General features: G+C 47.7%; 1 protein-coding gene across 3 annotated transcripts in view; it reads right to left on the reverse strand.

Annotated features, from left to right (window-relative positions):
- Positions 1–488: 488 nt before the first annotated feature.
- The window catches only part of erc2 (ELKS/RAB6-interacting/CAST family member 2), a 49,245-nt gene continuing 32,117 nt past the window's right edge, over positions 489–17,616 (reverse strand). For 2 of the 3 annotated variants that reach the window (XM_053674141.1, XM_053674140.1), the window contains 15 exons: positions 16,245–16,319; positions 14,107–14,262; positions 11,804–11,971; positions 11,468–11,635; positions 11,219–11,356; positions 7,987–8,127; positions 7,720–7,860; positions 5,655–5,857; positions 3,141–3,152; positions 2,809–2,926; positions 2,497–2,657; positions 2,222–2,369; positions 1,166–1,801; positions 981–1,044; positions 489–624 (listed from right to left, as the gene is read on the reverse strand). In XM_053674141.1, the coding sequence (XP_053530116.1) occupies positions 1,018–1,044; positions 1,166–1,801; positions 2,222–2,369; positions 2,497–2,657; positions 2,809–2,926; positions 3,141–3,152; positions 5,655–5,857; positions 7,720–7,860; positions 7,987–8,127; positions 11,219–11,356; positions 11,468–11,635; positions 11,804–11,971; positions 14,107–14,262; positions 16,245–16,319 (2,292 nt within the window). In that variant the 3' untranslated portion in view covers positions 489–624; positions 981–1,017. Of the gene's footprint in view, positions 625–980; positions 1,045–1,165; positions 1,802–2,221; positions 2,370–2,496; positions 2,658–2,808; positions 2,927–3,140; positions 3,153–5,654; positions 5,858–7,112; positions 7,149–7,719; positions 7,861–7,986; positions 8,128–11,218; positions 11,357–11,467; positions 11,636–11,803; positions 11,972–14,106; positions 14,263–16,244; positions 16,320–17,616 lie in introns of all 3 variants that reach the window. The other variant, XM_053674139.1, reaches the window with a different exon arrangement.

A 17,616-nucleotide genomic window follows, 5' to 3' on the forward strand; every position in this document is an offset into this window, starting at 1 on the left:
TCATCAGGCATTCTCGCATTGATCACTTCAGAGTTTATCATTCCGTTGATCTGGGGTGAGGTTAGACTGACCATGGACAGATATACTAGGTATCAGTGTCATGGACAAATAATAAATTCATTAGCAAGCCATGGAAATGTTCTAATGTTCTGTCCAGTCCCATGTTTTGGTTGCCCCAGAAAGCTAACTGATGTAGCTAACATGATGTAATAACACATGGTGAGCTAGTTAGCTGGTTAACGGCATTAATACTGACTTAGGAGAAACAAACAAGTATATGATGTCCCATATAGGACGACGACTCTGTGTAGTCCTTGTCATCTCCTAATAAAGTTATTAATGGAGCACATCGTGTTTGTGACCTCACAAAAACTCCAAAGTTTCATCTATGAGCTGAGGTAAGGAAGGATTCTTATTTGGAGCATGCCGCCAGCTTTAAGCCTCTCTAGTATTCCTACCTGCTCGGGTGTGAGTCTGCACTCTGGCCTCACACACTCACACCCCTCCTGCTCCTCTTCCTCAGTGTGAAGGCCCCCTGCTGAAGCATCGGTCTGATAGGAGATTGAGTCCGGCCAAGTGGATAATGAATCGTTTCATCTGTATGACATGGCTATGCACCTCCAACTTTCATCAGGGATCATGAGAGAGAGAGAGCGAGAAAAAGAAAGAATTGTAATTGAATGTTTGAATTACATTACTATTTGGGTTCTCGAATAGTTCTAGAGCCACTTAGAAAACATACTGAGCTGTGTTCCATTTGTTTTTCATGAGCGAAAATAAAATGCATAAATAGCTAAACCACTGTTTATGCCTATGATCTATTTTTGCATTGATTATCTTATCTTAAAGCAGTCTTTTGTTTCGGCAATGATGTTTGGTTCAAATTGGATCTCGCACATCAGCGATACAGAGCTAAGATCATGTTAAGTGCCTCACTGACTTGCTTTAGAGTAAGGACAAAAAAAAAAAGGTGATCTTACCCTATAAAAGATCAACACAGCTTTGGTTTGGAAATGGTTATGCCCAAATGCCCTCCTCGTCATCCTGTGAGTGGCAGCGTGATGTTAGAAAAGTGAGATGAGAGGTCAGAATGTCAGTGGACAGGCATCTACAATAGAATCTCACAGTCTGAAATGAACAGAATCAGGTCAAGATCTGAACCCACCGGATCTGGAGTGGGTCTGTGTCCTGCGTGGGGTGGGCCACGGGTGGGGGCACGGTGGTGCGGGGCTGGATGTCGTGGTTGCGGCCCGTGAGGAGCGGCATGAGGAGGGTGGTGGGGGTGTTGAGGGTGTTGAGAGTGTTGAGGATGTTGGGGGTGTTGGGGGTGTTGGGGATGGGGGCCCTGCTGCGGTGGTGGCCCGTGTTGAGGGTGCTGTTGGTGCTGCTGAGGAGGTGGACCAGCATGGGGGTGCTGTTGGTGTGGCTGTTGGGCATGTGGGTGCTGTTGGTGTGGCTGTTGGGCATGTGGGTGCTGTTGGTGTGGCTGTTGGGGCCTGGGTGGGTGTTGGTGGGGGCCAGGTGGCTGGGGGTGCTGGGGGTACGGCGGATGAGGTGTCTGTTGAGGATGAGGGTGAGACGGTAGGGGTTGAGGATGTTGGGGATGAAGGGTGTGTGGGTAGAGGGGTTGCTGTTGAGGAAGAGGGGCATGTTGGTACAGAGGCTGGCCCTGGGCAGGAGGTGCGGCCTGTGGGTGGGGGTGTGGGTGCTGTGGCCCCTGTTGGAGGTGGTGAGGGGGACCATGAGGGTGGTAGTGGTCATCTTCATAGCTGTCTGCCATTAATTTCATTCTGCTCTGGGTCTGTCGCGATTACAAAAACACATTATACACACGATAGATTAATTATCTTTACTGTCATAATCAGATCATTTAGAACAACAGCATCATCAGCATACTTAGTCTCATCTTTTGCGAGTTCCTCTGAATGCTGAGCACGTGGCTCTGATTGTTGTCCAGGTGGTTCTAGGTGCTGTGTGAGGGGTTGAGTGTCATGTGAGTGGTTCTTAATGTTGTGCGAGTACGTTTCAAATGTTTTGGAAGTGCTTCTGTGTGTTCTGCAAATATGTTGCATGAGTAATTGTGGGGATTTAGTGAGTGTGCAGAATGCAAGTCTTGTACAAGCATCTGATGCGCACGTATTTCGGAGTCTTTTCTGAGCTTCCGTGGGCTCTGTGTGAGTGTTCCGAGAATGTTTCTGATGTGTTTGTGTTTCAAGCTCACCTGCTGCTTGAGTTGCTGCATTAGTCTATCCTTCTCACGCTTTAATGACATCACCTCCTCCTGGGTTTTCTTCTTATTAGAAGAGGAAAGCTCCAGTAGGGCGATGTTGGCATCCTTCTCACTGATGGCAGCCAGCAGGGCTTGCTGCCTACACACAGGGAGAGTCCCAAAGACAAGATCACGAGAAACTACCCAAGCGTTTTGTGCCGTCAAGACTAGAGCCAGACTAGAAGACTAGACCTGTTGGAAAGCATGAATAAAAAAGGCGCTCTCACTTCATCTCTAGAATTTCCTCCAGCTGTTTGCGTCGCTCCTGTCGAAGGTTGGTCAGGTGGCCGTCCCTCTCGGCCAAAGACTGCTGGGTCGAGGACAAGCGCTGCTTAGTGGAGTCGAGCTCCTGCCTCGTCTTTTCCAGCACCGTCATCAACTCCTCAATCTGAGAGACGATGCATGCGCGTCAGAGGTATATGGCTATCAGTGCACGCCGAAACTCATCAGCACTACAGTTCTCTAGAATCTGGGTTCAAGATGTTGCATTGAAAGTTGTGCACACACACACACACACACACACACACACACACACACACCTTGGCGCTGTCCATGGGGTTGTCCTTGCGAGGGTCTGGCAGGATGCTGCTGCCCTTTTTCTCTACTTGCTGGCCAAGTTTCATGCCAGGACCCTTTTTGTTCTGGTCTTTGCTTTGCCTGAAAAGTCAGGAAAAGGTAGAAAAATGACAACCATCAGCAGGGGGCGCGGCTGGCCCACTCAAACCGTCCACTCATGACGTGCCTCCTTTTCTGACTTTTATGGTGCTTTCTACAGGTTCTAAACACCACTGGATATCAGATCAGTAATTTTACCCCTACAAAATGGCGTTAATGGAGTTAATAAACGCTTAAACTAATTACAAGGACTCACCTCGGTGCAAGACTGCAGGACAGGAAGTGGCGAGAATGGAGAAGAACAGGAGAAAAGAACAAATTAGAGTCATCTTAAACACAGCCGGAGAAAACAGAGAGGAGGACAGAGATTCAAATCAGGTCCTGAAGAAGGTAATGCAGGATGCTTCATCATCATCATCATCATCATCATCAGTTTGGCCTCACAAAGCTTGTGAGGACCAACATGCAGTGGCCTAATCAGCCCAGCTAGGACAGTAGCAAGGGAACAAGGTTGCTAGGGAACAAGGGTGCAACAATTAGACCAAAATAAAAGTAGTCAAGGACACAAGACTCTGTTTGATTTTGAGTAGAAAAGCCATTTGGGCTTTAAAGGAATAATGCACCTCCAAAATACTAACATGGCTAACGCTGGATAAAGGTTACTAACCGGAATCAGTTAGCATGTCTGCAAATGTTAAGTATGCTAGTTGACTCCTGCTAGTTTCCATCTACTTTTAGCGACGTTAGTATTTTTTTATTTCGGTGACGTATTCTTTTAACGCTGCAAATTAGGGGGAGGCGCCATTCGATGCAAAATGAGAGACAGGGGCGAGAGACGGAGGTTTAAAAAAAAGGAGAGGAGCTGATGAAAGGAAAAGAGCAGAGACAAAGTGTTGGAGATAATGGTCAGGACTGGATATGACGCAAATGTGCATGAATCAGTGAACGTCATGACATCAGAAATGAGGCATTGCATCTTTGGGGGGAGGATCCTTACACATCAGCTGACATTCGGTGTATGGGAAAGAATGCTTTGACACACTGACACAAAGGGAAAGCATGACTGATTACACCAAAATCCAAAAAATAAATCCAAATTACACCAGAAACAAACAAAAGAAATCTCACAGACCACAATGTCTTTTTATGCAATAATCAAGATGCACATTTCCCATTATATTTATGTTGTAAGGGTCAGTGGATGTTCAGCAGCTGCCCAGAAATAGCATATACGATGCACCAATCACAGAAAGGCAGTCACACAGAGCTAGTGAGAGAGAAAGAGAGACAGAGAGAGAGAGAGAGAGAGAGAAAACAAACTAGAAAGACATGCAGAAATGCAGGCAGACAGACAGCCAGGCAGACAGACAGCCAGGCAGACAGACACGCAGGCAGGTGCAGCCGAGCCGTGATTCAGGGCAGAGCACTCACTTTCCCAGGAAGTCCCACACCATGCCCCCAATCTGCTGGGGGGCAGCGGACACTGAGGGGGCGGAGTCAGCAGGGGCTCTGCCCCCAGGGCGGGGCATAGAGGCAAGGGACAAAAGGGGCGAGGACACAGGTGGGTGGAGTCATGTATGTATTGGAGGGGATAAGCATCAGATGCAGAGACGAGAAACGGAGAAATGGAGATGGACAGTCGTATATGAGAGCACGCAAGGGTGGAAAATGTAGAATGAGTGAAAGATGAGAAGAGAGGGAGAGAGAGAAAGAGAGAGAAAGAGGGAGAAAAGGTTTGCGAGATTTTAGAGGACAAATATATGACAGGGCGAGGGGAGAATGAGAGAGTGGGAGAAAGAGAAAGATAAAGAGAGGGCAAGCCAGCGGAAAAGAGCAGAAAACACAATACACACTGAGTTCAGACACTGAACGCTCGGACAGAGAAATGCAACAGCAGTCTCTGGGGGACAGAGGGCGCTAGTGAGCCTGAGAAAAATCCTCTCGCTTTCCTGTCTCGTTTTTTTTTTTTTTTTTACACATGGACCGAATGCTGTTTTCAACATGCTCACTCTTCCTCACAACTGGTGGCGTACGTCAAAGGATGAAAGAACTAAACGAAAGTGACACGAACGACCACGTGATATTCGTTCGGACTGATCTCAGAACGAGTCTTTTTTTCCCAGCCAAACAATGACTTTTTTCCTGCATCAGAACGTCCTTTCCATTTGAGAAACATCAACACCTAAACACAAACTTTCCGCAGCTGGATTTTTGATGTTTGAAGGGGGCGGAAATTCAGACCGTTACACTGATCTAATCTGATCTGAAGCAGTACAAAACTCCTAAACTTCACAGCTTACCAAATGGTTCCAGTTTTAATGCCAGAGTCTGAAAGTGTGAGAGCGACAGCATGGCGCGGTGACGGCTGGCGTTTAGAAACGCTTCACCGACAGAGCTGGGAATTAACGGTGTCAGTCGACGATCGTTTGGTCAGTTCTGTTCTCACTGGCTCGCATTTAATAAACTGCTAAAGCTCCTGATTTCACAGTGCGTACTGGTTTGGTTTAATGTCTAATTACATAACTACATCAGGAACGACATCACTGTGCTCTGAAAGTCACAGTCACATGAAACCCACCGTGATGTAAATAACTACAGCATTCGAAAATGTAAATAAAACCATAATTCACCCTAAAAATAAAGCTGTAAAAAAAAATGGGTTTAATTTAAGCAGCATTGTGACGAACAACAGAACAGACAAATCATTTCCCCAGAGAATCTCAAATTCAATGTATTCGAGTAAAAAAGCCAGAAATGTCAGCGTCCTCACCTCTCCAGCTCGGCGATCTTCTTGTCCTTGTCATTCTTCTCCGTCTCCACGTCACGGAGGATATCCAGCAGCCTCTCCACCTCCGTCTGTGATTTCCCCGACTCCTCCTTGTAGAAGGCCACCTCCTTCTCGAGGAGCTTTACTCGCTCCATGTAGTCCGGGTTTCCCCGAGAACCCTGCTGGACCTCCACCTCGTGGGCTTTCTGGAGAGCGAGCACAACGAGTACCGATGACTAGTCGCGTTAAATCGAGGTGAGTGGATGCCGTTCATACGATGTCGGACATTCCTGTGGATATCCGGAGATCCGGAGATGTTCTAACACCTCACGTGTGAGTCAACGGAGCATCTAAACTAGACTATTGGACTGTTTACACTGGGATGCGGATCATAAGCACTGCTACGAGAGCATCCGAGCAGTCCAACAGCTATCGGTTTTGGGTTGTAACAGGGTTAATTAATAAGAAAACCCAGAACTCACTTAAAGGGAGCGTTTGCACATGAACAACAACAGCATCCACGACTGACGACGACAGACACAAAGGAGTGAAGGACAGAGCACAGAGACGCAGGCTGAAACGTCACACCACGATGCATTACCTTACTCTATCACCCGTAAATCTGCACACAGATGCTCCCAGACAGATCGATGTGACAGAACTGAAAGTGGCGGGACGTTGACCGACAGACAAGCAAACCAGGAAATGAGGCCATGCAGACAAGCTGCACTTGCAATGCGTACGTTTGTTTACACGCAGCCTGAGAGGCGAGCAGTCAGGCGTTCCTAGAACTCCGTATTAAAGCTGGGATGATATCGGCAGCGTGTTTCAGGCATGAGGAACCCGTTGCATGGTGCTTACAGTAGGTGATATGTGTGGTTATGGTACATACTGTAACCTGGATTTCATTAATCTGCCTGGACAGTTCTGGTACCACGCTTCTGCGAGTCTAGGAGCCGGACCATTGCGTCATCAGACGTAAAAGGCTCCTAATGAATGCCGGTAAAATGATAGAGGAATAAACACGAAGCCATGCAACAGCTAGAATGCTCCGGGCGATCAGCAAGATACACCAGAGTTGGGGGTTTACGCTATTTTTGTGATCGGCTTGCGGTGCTGTGATTGACAGGGGAGAGAGATGATACCCCTCCCACCCAGAGATCATGAGCAATTTCACCCCCTTGGCTCCTGATTTTTGATGGCTATGGCGCCATTTGACCTGACAATCTCCCGGTGATCGGGAAAATATATACAGTGTATTCTTAAACAACATGGCCGTCCCCACAGCTGTCGCCAGTTTCTCAGTTGTAGTCTCGCAACTTTGCTGGAGCCAAGCTAATTTTGTTGGTTTACAACTGTTACGAAATGCAGTAATGCTTCCTCGTGTGTGTGTGTGTGTGTGTGTGTGTTTCCTCATGCTTTCAGCACGCGCCGTGTGTGTGGGTCCTGAGAGACACTTACAGGGTTGTTCATCTGATTGAACAGCTGCTCGGCTTGCTGCATTGCAACGGCGAGGAGGAGGAGGAGGAGGAGGAGGAGGAGGAAGAGGGGAGGAGTTAAACAGATGACGAGGAGGATGGAAAATGAGGAAGGGAGACCCAGAGAAACATTGTTAGGTTTAGCATTAGCCACTTTTTAGGACCAGGTACAGTATAAGTTGCCTTTTTTTTTTTTTAAGAAATCACTGATCCAGGAACAGCCTTTATTCTGAAACCCGATCTGGGCCGTTATTAAGAGAAACGGCAAAAACCGATCTCGGATCAGCGGGGCAAAAAAAGAGCAACATACTAAATGAGAAGACACAGGGGGACATTCAGGGGGTAGGGAGGGAGGATGGAGTGCAGATTACAGTAACTGTCAGGCCGAACATGGCCCAGGGGTGGGGTTTTAGTGGCCTGTTATATTACGTAACATGAGGACGATTTTATTTCAACTCGTTTTCTGGAGATTTAGCAAACAGGCAGGAAAACCAGTAAACCTTTCCAGGCTTGACTTGAACAGTTCTATCCAATGCACCTATTAATCTACAAAAGTCCAAGAATTCGTGTTGGTCTGATTAATGGCATACCTTCTGCAGCTGCGTCTCCAGCTTACTGCACTCCTCCTTCTTCTGCTCGATGGCGATCTCCAAAGATTTCAGCTTGGAGTCTTTCTTCAGGCCGGATGAGGCCAAAGAAGAGGCGTGTTCTTTCAGATCTATTAAACTCGACTGGAGACGGAGGGAGAGAGAGCACGACGTTAATGAGCAGATGGTACGCTAGGAAAACATCCTGTAGAGCGCGGGCGCACACACACACACACACACACACACACACACACACACGCTGACATTCACCTCTTTCTCTGTGAGCTCCACCTGCAGATTGCTGACCTTCTCCTTCAGGTCTTTGTTCTCTTTCTTGTACGAGTCGAGCTCCTCCATGCGCTCCCGGTCCTCCCGCTCTCTCTGCTCCTTCAGACGCTCGATGATTCGCTCCTGAGATACAGGACATTCACATTTACATTCACAATCACAATTCACTATACAGAGACCACGCCTTCTTCACTATACATAGACCACACCTTCACTATACAGAGACCACGCCTTCTTCACTATACAGAGACCACGCCTTCTTCACTATACAGAGACCACACCTTCTTCACTATACAGAGACCACGCCTCCTTCACTATACAGAGACCACGCCTTCTTCACTATACAGAGACCACACCTTCACTATACAGAGACCACACCTTCACTATACAGAGACCACGCCTTCTTTACTATACAGAGACCACACCTCCTTCACTATACAGAGACCACTCCTTCTTCACTATACAGAGACCACACCTTCACTATACAGAGACCACGCCTCCTTCACTATACAGAGACCACGCCTCCTTCACTATACAGAGACCACGCCTTCTTCACTATACAGAGACCACGCCTTCTTCACTATACAGAGACCACGCCTCCTTCACTATACAGAGACCACACCTTCTTCACTATACATAGACCACACCTTCACTATACAGAGACCACGCCTTCTTTACTATACAGAGACCACACCTCCTTCACTATACAGAGACCACTCCTTCTTCACTATACAGAGACCACACCTTCACTATACAGAGACCACGCCTCCTTCACTATACAGAGACCACGCCTCCTTCACTATACAGAGACCACGCCTCCTTCACTATACAGAGACCACGCCTCCTTCACTATACAGAGACCAAGCCTTCTTCACTATACAGAGACCACGCCTCCTTCACTATACAGAGACCACTCCTTCTTCACTATACAGAGACCACGCCTTCTTCACTATACAGAGACCACGCCTCCTTCACTATACAGAGACCACGCCTCCTTCACTATACAGAGACCACGCCTTCTTCACTATACATAGACCACACCTTCACTATACAGAGACCACGCCTTCTTCACTATACAGAGACCACGCCTTCTTCACTATACAGAGACCACGCCTTCTTCACTATACAGAGACCACGCCTCCTTCACTATACAGAGACCACGCCTTCTTCACTATACAGAGACCACGCCTCCTTCACTATACAGAGACCACGCCTTCTTCACTATACAGAGACCACACCTTCACTATACAGAGACCACACCTTCACTATACAGAGACCACGCCTTCTTTACTATACAGAGACCACACCTCCTTCACTATACAGAGACCACTCCTTCTTCACTATACAGAGACCACACCTTCACTATACAGAGACCACGCCTCCTTCACTATACAGAGACCACGCCTCCTTCACTATACAGAGACCAAGCCTTCTTCACTATACAGAGACCACGCCTCCTTCACTATACAGAGACCACTCCTTCTTCACTATACAGAGACCACGCCTTCCTCACTATACAGAGACCACGCCTTCTTCACTATACAGAGACCACGCCTCCTTCACTATACAGAGACCACGCCTTCCTCACTATACAGAGACCACGCCTTCTTCACTATACAGAGACCACTCCTTCTTCGCTATACAGAGACCACTCCTTCTTCGCTATACAGAGACCACGCCTTCTTCGCTATACAGAGACCACGCCTTCTTCGCTATACAGAGACCACGCCTTCTTCGCTATACAGAGACCACGCCTTCTTCGCTATACAGAGACCACGCCTCCTTCGCTATACAGAGACCACGCCTCCTTCGCTATACAGAGACCACGCCTTCTTCGCTATACAGAGACCACGCCTTCTTCGCTATACAGAGACCACGCCTTCTTCACTATACAGAGACCACGCCTTCACTATACAGAGACCACTCCTTCTTCGCTATACAGAGACCACGCCTTCTTCGCTATACAGAGACCACGCCTTCTTCGCTATACAGAGACCACGCCTTCTTCGCTATACAGAGACCACGCCTCCTTCGCTATACAGAGACCACGCCTCCTTCGCTATACAGAGACCACGCCTTCTTCGCTATACAGAGACCACGCCTCCTTCGCTATACAGAGACCACGCCTCCTTCGCTATACAGAGACCACGCCTTCACTATACAGAGACCACTCCTTCTTCGCTATACAGAGACCACGCCTTTTTCGCTATACAGAGACCACGCCTTCTTCGCTATACAGAGACCACGCCTTCTTCGCTATACAGAGACCACGCCTCCTTCGCTATACAGAGACCACGCCTTCTTCGCTATACAGAGACCACGCCTTCTTCGCTATACAGAGACCACGCCTTCTTCGCTATACAGAGACCACGCCTCCTTCGCTATACAGAGACCACGCCTCCTTCGCTATACAGAGACCACGCCTCCTTCGCTATACAGAGACCACGCCTTCTTCGCTATACAGAGACCACGCCTTCTTCGCTATACAGAGACCACGCCTTCTTCGCTATACAGAGACCACGCCTTCTTCACTATACAGAGACCACGCCTTCTTCACTATACAGAGACCACGCCTTCACTATACAGAGACCACTCCTTCTTCACTATACAGAGACCACGCCTTCTTCACTATACAGAGACCACGCCTTCTTCACTATACAGAGACCACACCTTCTTCGCTATACAGAGACCACGCCTTCTTCGCTATACAGAGACCACGCCTTCTTCACTATACAGAGACCACGCCTTCTTCACTATACAGAGACCACTCCTTCTTCGCTATACAGAGACCACGCCTTCTTCGCTATACAGAGACCACGCCTTCTTCGCTATACAGAGACCACGCCTTCTTCGCTATACAGAGACCACGCCTTCTTCGCTATACAGAGACCACGCCTTCTTCGCTATACAGAGACCACGCCTTCTTCGCTATACAGAGACCACGCCTTCTTCGCTATACAGAGACCACTCCTTCTTCGCTATACAGAGACCACGCCTTCTTCACTATACAGAGACCACGCCTTCTTCACTATACAGAGACCACTCCTTCACTATACAGACACTACGCCTTCTTCACTATACAGAGACCACGCCTTCTTCGCTATACAGAGACCACGCCTTCTTCACTATACAGACACTACGCCTTCTGCAGTATACAGAGTACAGTGCTTTACTATACATATCATAGTAAGTAGACCCCACAGAAGCAGTTCACCTTCTCAGACAGAGCCTCCTCCAGTGTGGCGAGGGCCGTGTCCGTGTTGGTCGAATCGGTCTGCAGAGACTTCACTCGGTCCTTCAGGTTCCCCAGCTGTTTATCTTTATCTCTCAGCTGCTCCTGCAGGTTCTCAATCTGAGACAGACGCGCAGAAACAGAGAAAGAGAGAGAAATTTAACACGTGCAGGTTCTTCCATAGCCACAGCTAGCATGTTACTTCTTTAACTCCCATCCCAGGAGACAAACCTTCTTCTGCAGCACATTTATCTTGCGCTCTTTGACCTCCAGCATGTCCTTCATGTCGCGGATCTCTCCAGCGAGTGTGCCTTTCTCCTCGGTCAGGTCCTGCAGCTGCTTGCTCTTCTTATTGAGGAAGGACTCCTTCTCCTCGAGACGCAGCCGCAGGGCATCCACCTGCAACGCCACCATCACCCACATCCCATAATATTCCCCTACACAGTACATGGCTAGAAATGTGCAACAAGTCCTCTGCGAACACACTGTAGCTAAAGAATAATAATAATAATAATAATAATAATGTGTGTGTGTGTGTGTGTGTGTGTGTGTGTGTGAGAGAGAGACCTCAGTCTGCAGGATAGCAGCTCGCTGCTCTTTGGCTGTCAGAGACTCTTTGAGAACCTCAATGTGCTGCTTGCAGTCTGAGTTCTGATTGTTCAGAGTCTCCAGCTTCGTCTGCAGAGCCAGAAGCTCGGACTCCTTCTTGGACAGCTCCTGCTTCAACTGATCAATCTGAGGGGACCAAAGAGAAATGAATTGGGTCTAAATTGTATAAAAGACATTTAACCAGATGTAGCAAGTAGCAATTCAAACCAAAGAAAACAATAATAAATAATAACAACAACAACAACAACAACAACAAGAAGTTAAAAAATATTATATAATTGCTAATCTACTCAGCAGAAATACAAGAAGTTCAAATAGATTACAGTTTTTATGTAATGATATATTTTAATTAAGGGCTGGGGTATAAGAGGAATAAAACAGTCTGGAACGTGGTCTGATTGGAGAAATAATCAGCTTTGTTAACTGCATGGTAACAGGACACAACCGTACTCGTCAGAAACCTGGCTAATGTGAGCACTGGGTACAAATTTACTAACTAATTCTATATTATTTACCGCTTCAATTAGCACGAATTATAAGTAAAGAAAGTTTAACTAAAGAAAATTTACGAAAGGCTTCGATTTACATCACGACTGAGCCGACTCCAAGACGAAACATTACACGTAAATACAAATGGACTAATATATATATATATATAAGCGAAAGGTGCAACTGCAGTTGTATTTCCTCCATGTTTCCATTCTGAACACCACACACATTAACACAGCCAATAATAAGGATTAGCCACGTTATCTGTCGCGTCAACTAATTTGCATAAAACTGAGAAAATCTTGATTTAAACGCTCACCAGACTAATGGCTTTACGAATCATGAATCGTGGATCAGGGTTTGTGAATCGTGACTCGTGAATCACTTGCAATCAGGTTCAAACACTACTAAAAACACAATAAACGGGAAGAAACGGGATTTTCCGGAACGGTAAAGATGACAGGCGGTATTAAACGAACGCGGAGGGCTAACGCCTGTAGACAGAGGAGAGGAGACGAGACGGGCGCAAGGCGAGCGTTTGTGTTTCGACGCGCCTCTCGGCCCGACTGCAGCTCAAACCCCGCTGTAGGGATGTGTGCGGTGAATGAAATCGCGTCCATCATCAGCGCAGCTCCGCTCGCATTAAACACACGCTCAACTATTCATTACACGACAGGGCTTTCCATCCTTAACGAGCCTTTCGCTTAAAATGCAGTAACACTCCAGTGCTCTCCGACGATTCGAACGTGACCCGTGGCTGTATGTAAGCACAGGAGAGTGTGTGTGTGTGTGTGTGGCTAGGTTATTTCCCCCACTTTATATTTATTATTTAATATTTATTTTCCACTACTACCAACAGTGTAGCTCTTCTTTGTCTCGTTATATTCGCAGAGAATATCACAGTCCAGAATATCTTCCCTGAGGGTGTAGGAGGGCCGTAACTTTCCTGCTTTCGTTCTACTCGAAGGCTTCCGTATATGGACACGTAGACACGCCCGCATTCCTTCCTATTAACTCAAGTAAGCTTTAAGTAAAGAATAAAACACCGCATGTTGTGCGTTTATGAGAAAACAATCGCTGACGGCCGATCCGAATACGTTACCGCTCCAAACGTGATTCTTTTCCTATAACCGCACGTTTCGAACTGCACGTCTTATTCCGCTTGTACCACATCGACCGTTACGATGGTTTTTTTTTGTTTGTTTACTAAAACACGACACGTCATATTTTTTACTCTTTTGTACTTAAGTGTTATGTCAGTTCCTGTTCTGGCGTACGTTCTAGCAGCTAGGAGCAGTGGTCCCCTCACCAGCATCTCTCTGTTCTCTCTCTTTAAGTTAAAAAGACAGCAAACAAAATAAAAGACCCGCAAAGAAGCGTAAACTCCTCGGTCCGTACACTCGAGGCTCCTTCCATAAAATGTTACATAAACATCTCCTTACAGAAAGCGTCACCGTACTGACAGTACGAGTCCCCATGAACGAGCTGTTACTATAGAAACGATAATATTAATATAAACCTGCGATTAGCAGCCGCGCTACCGTCAGAGCTGCTGTTATAGCGAATGAACCGACACCTTCTGACCAATCACGATCCAGAACTCAACAGCCAACGGCTGAAATCAGGTACTCTGGGTATTATTAGCGTGCACATAAACGCACAGACTGTGCTAGCGAAATCGAGAACAAACGACCAGCCTCGGAACCCCGTGGCCTCGAGCACAAGGAATCTCAGCGGTCGCAGGTAGCAGGTGTAGCGACGCTTTACTGTACCTTGCTCTTCATGAATTTGGAGTGGTTCTTGTACACCTCCATCTGTTTGATCTCCTCCTCGCGGTCCTCGGTGCTCAGCAGGCCGTTGGCCTTCAGCATCTGAATCTCGTCCTCCAGGTCTCGGATGTTCCGCTCCAGAGACGCGATCTTCGTGTCCTGGAGGAATAGTTTGGATGAGAAATTAGCAGCGCTTGGCTCCATGCTAGTGGACTAATGCACTTTCGTGGACTACTCAAACGATATTGAAGTGAAAAAACAAACTGACTGAGAGAGAGAGAGAGAGAGAGAGAGAGAGAGAGAGAGAGAGAGAGAGAGAGAGAAGCTGTGGGTGTTGTGCAGGAAAAGGAGGAACTGCAGTGCAGAATCCTGTTCCTATCATGCTAATGGAGGGGCATCTAAGCGCTGTTCGGTTTGAACCGGACACGCATCCGGTTGCAGATTAGAGAGATACAGAACAGGACAGAGAGACAGAGATAGAGAGAGAGATAGAGTGAGAGAGAGAAGTGTGTGTGTGTGTGTGTGTGTGTGTGTGTTTCATTCTCGGACTGCAAAACTGCAACAGCATGCTTCTCGGCTTTTTAAATAAATAATAGCACGCCTTTCAGATTAGCCGCGGCCCGTTTCACATTCCCACAGAGCTCTCGGAAAGGGTGTGTCCTTTCTCACTCCTTCACTTTCTCGCACTCTTCCTTCCTCTCGCAGATCACAAATTGCTCAGGACCGATGACCGTCCAGATGTGTGACCTCCGCCGTATTGTCGCCTTGCGTCGATCTACTCTGGCGCGCTCGGAGTGAACGCCTGACCGGAGAGCAGAAGAACGGCACGGCTAACTAGCGAGCCGGTGAGATGGCGTTACGCTAGCCGGCTCGTTTTAACAGCGGAGCGATATCTAGCAACGCAACCGTTAGCGGACAGACAGACGCTTTGCATGGACTTGTGCTGTAAGCTCGGAGAGGCACAGTTTGATCCGTGAAACCTTCATGCAAATGTGGCGTGGTGAGGAGAATTATGGGATTGCCTGCATCAGGGAAGAAGTTTGCTCACGCACTGGACTTTGCGTTGAAACATGGACCGGAAGTAGAAATACGGTACCTCAAAAGGCACGGCCATCTGGAAGCAAGCTTCTTTCAAATCACGTACGTGCGAAATGCTGCCCAGAAGCGCTGCCTACCCCGGGAGCTTCCTTTGGATTAAAGTCTAATCCATCTGGCTACCCTGTTTTCTCAGCGTTTTTGAGAGGACCACGCAGCTTGGACAAACCCTCGTGAGAGAAGAAGGCCCATACTGCTGCTACGGTTTCCTTCCAATTTCGTCAAAGTGAGCGTCCGATGCGCGCACGCTGTATTTACAAACAAACCGCAAATATATTCAGAGGAGAAAAAAAACTGCTCTGCAGCGTACCCTTTACGTGCAAACACTCAGCATCAGCATCCCTGCCCTTCCTCTCGTCTTGTCTTCTCTCCTCTCCCCTTCTCCCTCTCTCTCTCTATCTCTCTCTCTCTCACACACACACACACACACACGCCTGCGTTAGTGGTTTCACCGTTGTAAACAACCCGCTCCTGTTCCCATGGTAACAGCATCAGTTCTCCACCAGTGGCGGGAGGATGAGTGAGAGGAGAGAGGAGAGAGTGTGCGCTACGGGAAACTGGTGCATGATGGGAGTTTACTAGGAGGGAGCAGGCGAGATAACGAGTGCTGATTGGATGGCATGAGATTGGAGAGGCAACCAGTTGGTCATATGGGATTTATTCTGTTGTCACGTGGGTGCTGCAGTGGAGCATTCTGGGTATTATTACTCTTCGGGAGTCCAATCACGAAGGTCCTAAAGCATGTGTGTGTGTGTGTGTGTGTGTGTGTGTGTGTGTGTGTATAAAGGAGCTGCATGAGGTCATGCTTTATTTTTAGAAGTGTGTGTAATGGCTCTGCTGGTGAGGAGGTGGCAGCCTAGTGTAGCCAAGTACACACACACACACACACACACACACACACTCTCTTCCTTCTAAGCATCCCACAGAGCCCTGATCTTCTTCTTCCTTCTGTTTCTTTTCCACGCTCTCATTATAATCCCGTTTGTCTCATGACTCTCTGATCGGTGATCAGGTTTTCGGTTCGCGCGCTCCAGCTTCACTCTTACCTTCATCTCTATGATCGTCTGCAGGGCTTTGGTTTTGCTCGGGTCCTGGTGCAGCTGGTTTCTTCGGTGAAGCTCCTGAAAATAAAGGTCAGGGGTCAGGAAAGTCTACGAATGTTACATTTATTTATTTTGGAGATGCGCTGATACAAAACATCTGAATTGAAATACATTTTAAGAAACAACAACAAATCTCTAAGGACCTGTTTGGAGACCTGCGCTCCGGACCTACCTGATCCATCCTGATGCCCTACTTCTGGTTAGAGTTCTCATCAACTGGAACTCACTGACTGATGCCGAGGATGGCCCCACATCTCAAGATCATTGAGATTACTGAGGATGGTGCCATTTGAAATCCATGAAGATGGCTTTGGACCACAATTCATATGAACAGTTATGCTATTATAGCTTTAGGACTGCAACTGCCACGAACAGTTCTGCACTAAAGTCTCCATCAGTGAACAGTGGAGAAGTTCAACACAACAGACTTCATGTAAAAACTGGAATGAATTTTCCAGCTTACTGAGGTGTATTTATTATTATTAAGGGGTGTATTTATTTATTTATAATCGCACTATCCGTAGTTCCCCAGATGAGGACGGGTTTCCTCCTGAGTCTGGTTCCTCTCAAGGTTTCTTCCTCAGATCATCTCAGAGTTTTTCCTCTCCACCATCGCCTCTGGCTGCTCATTAGGGATGAATTCAGACATTTAACATCTCTATCCTGAATTTATATATTTCTGAAGCTGCTTCGGGACAATGTCGTCTGTTAAAAGCGTCATACAGATAGAACTGAACTGAATTGAATGCAGTGGAGTTGTTAAGGGTTGCAGATTGAGGTATGCATCGTGCCTGGGATCCCACGAGACCCAGTGAAGGAGGAAATGCATTATCCTGGTCACCAATTTGTATAACACTAATAACCACAGTGTCTGCAGGAGGGGGCGGGATCAGTCAACAGTGTCTGCAGGAGGGGGCGGGATCAGTCAACAGTGTCTGCAGGAGGGGGTGGGATCAGTCAACAGTGTCTGCAGGAGGGGGTGGGATCAGTCAACAGTGTCTGCAGGAGGGGGCGGGATCAGTCAACAGTGTCTGCAGGAGGGGGCGGGACCATTCAACAGAATCTGCAGGAGGGGGTGGGATCAGTCAACAGAATCTGCAGGAGGGGGAGGGATCAGTCAACAGTGTCTGCAGGAGGGGGTGGGATCAGTCAACAGTGTCTGCAGGAGGGGGCGGGATCAGTCAACAGTGTCTGCAGGAGGGGGCGGGACCATTCAACAGAATCTGCAGGAGGGGGTGGGATCAGTCAACAGAATCTGCAGGAGGGGGAGGGATCAGTCAACAGTGTCTGCAGGAGGGGGCGGGATCAGTCAACA

The sequence above is a fragment of the Ictalurus punctatus genome, chromosome 21 (genome assembly GCF_001660625.3).
Source record: "Ictalurus punctatus breed USDA103 chromosome 21, Coco_2.0, whole genome shotgun sequence".
NCBI classification, from domain to species: domain Eukaryota; kingdom Metazoa; phylum Chordata; class Actinopteri; order Siluriformes; family Ictaluridae; genus Ictalurus; species Ictalurus punctatus.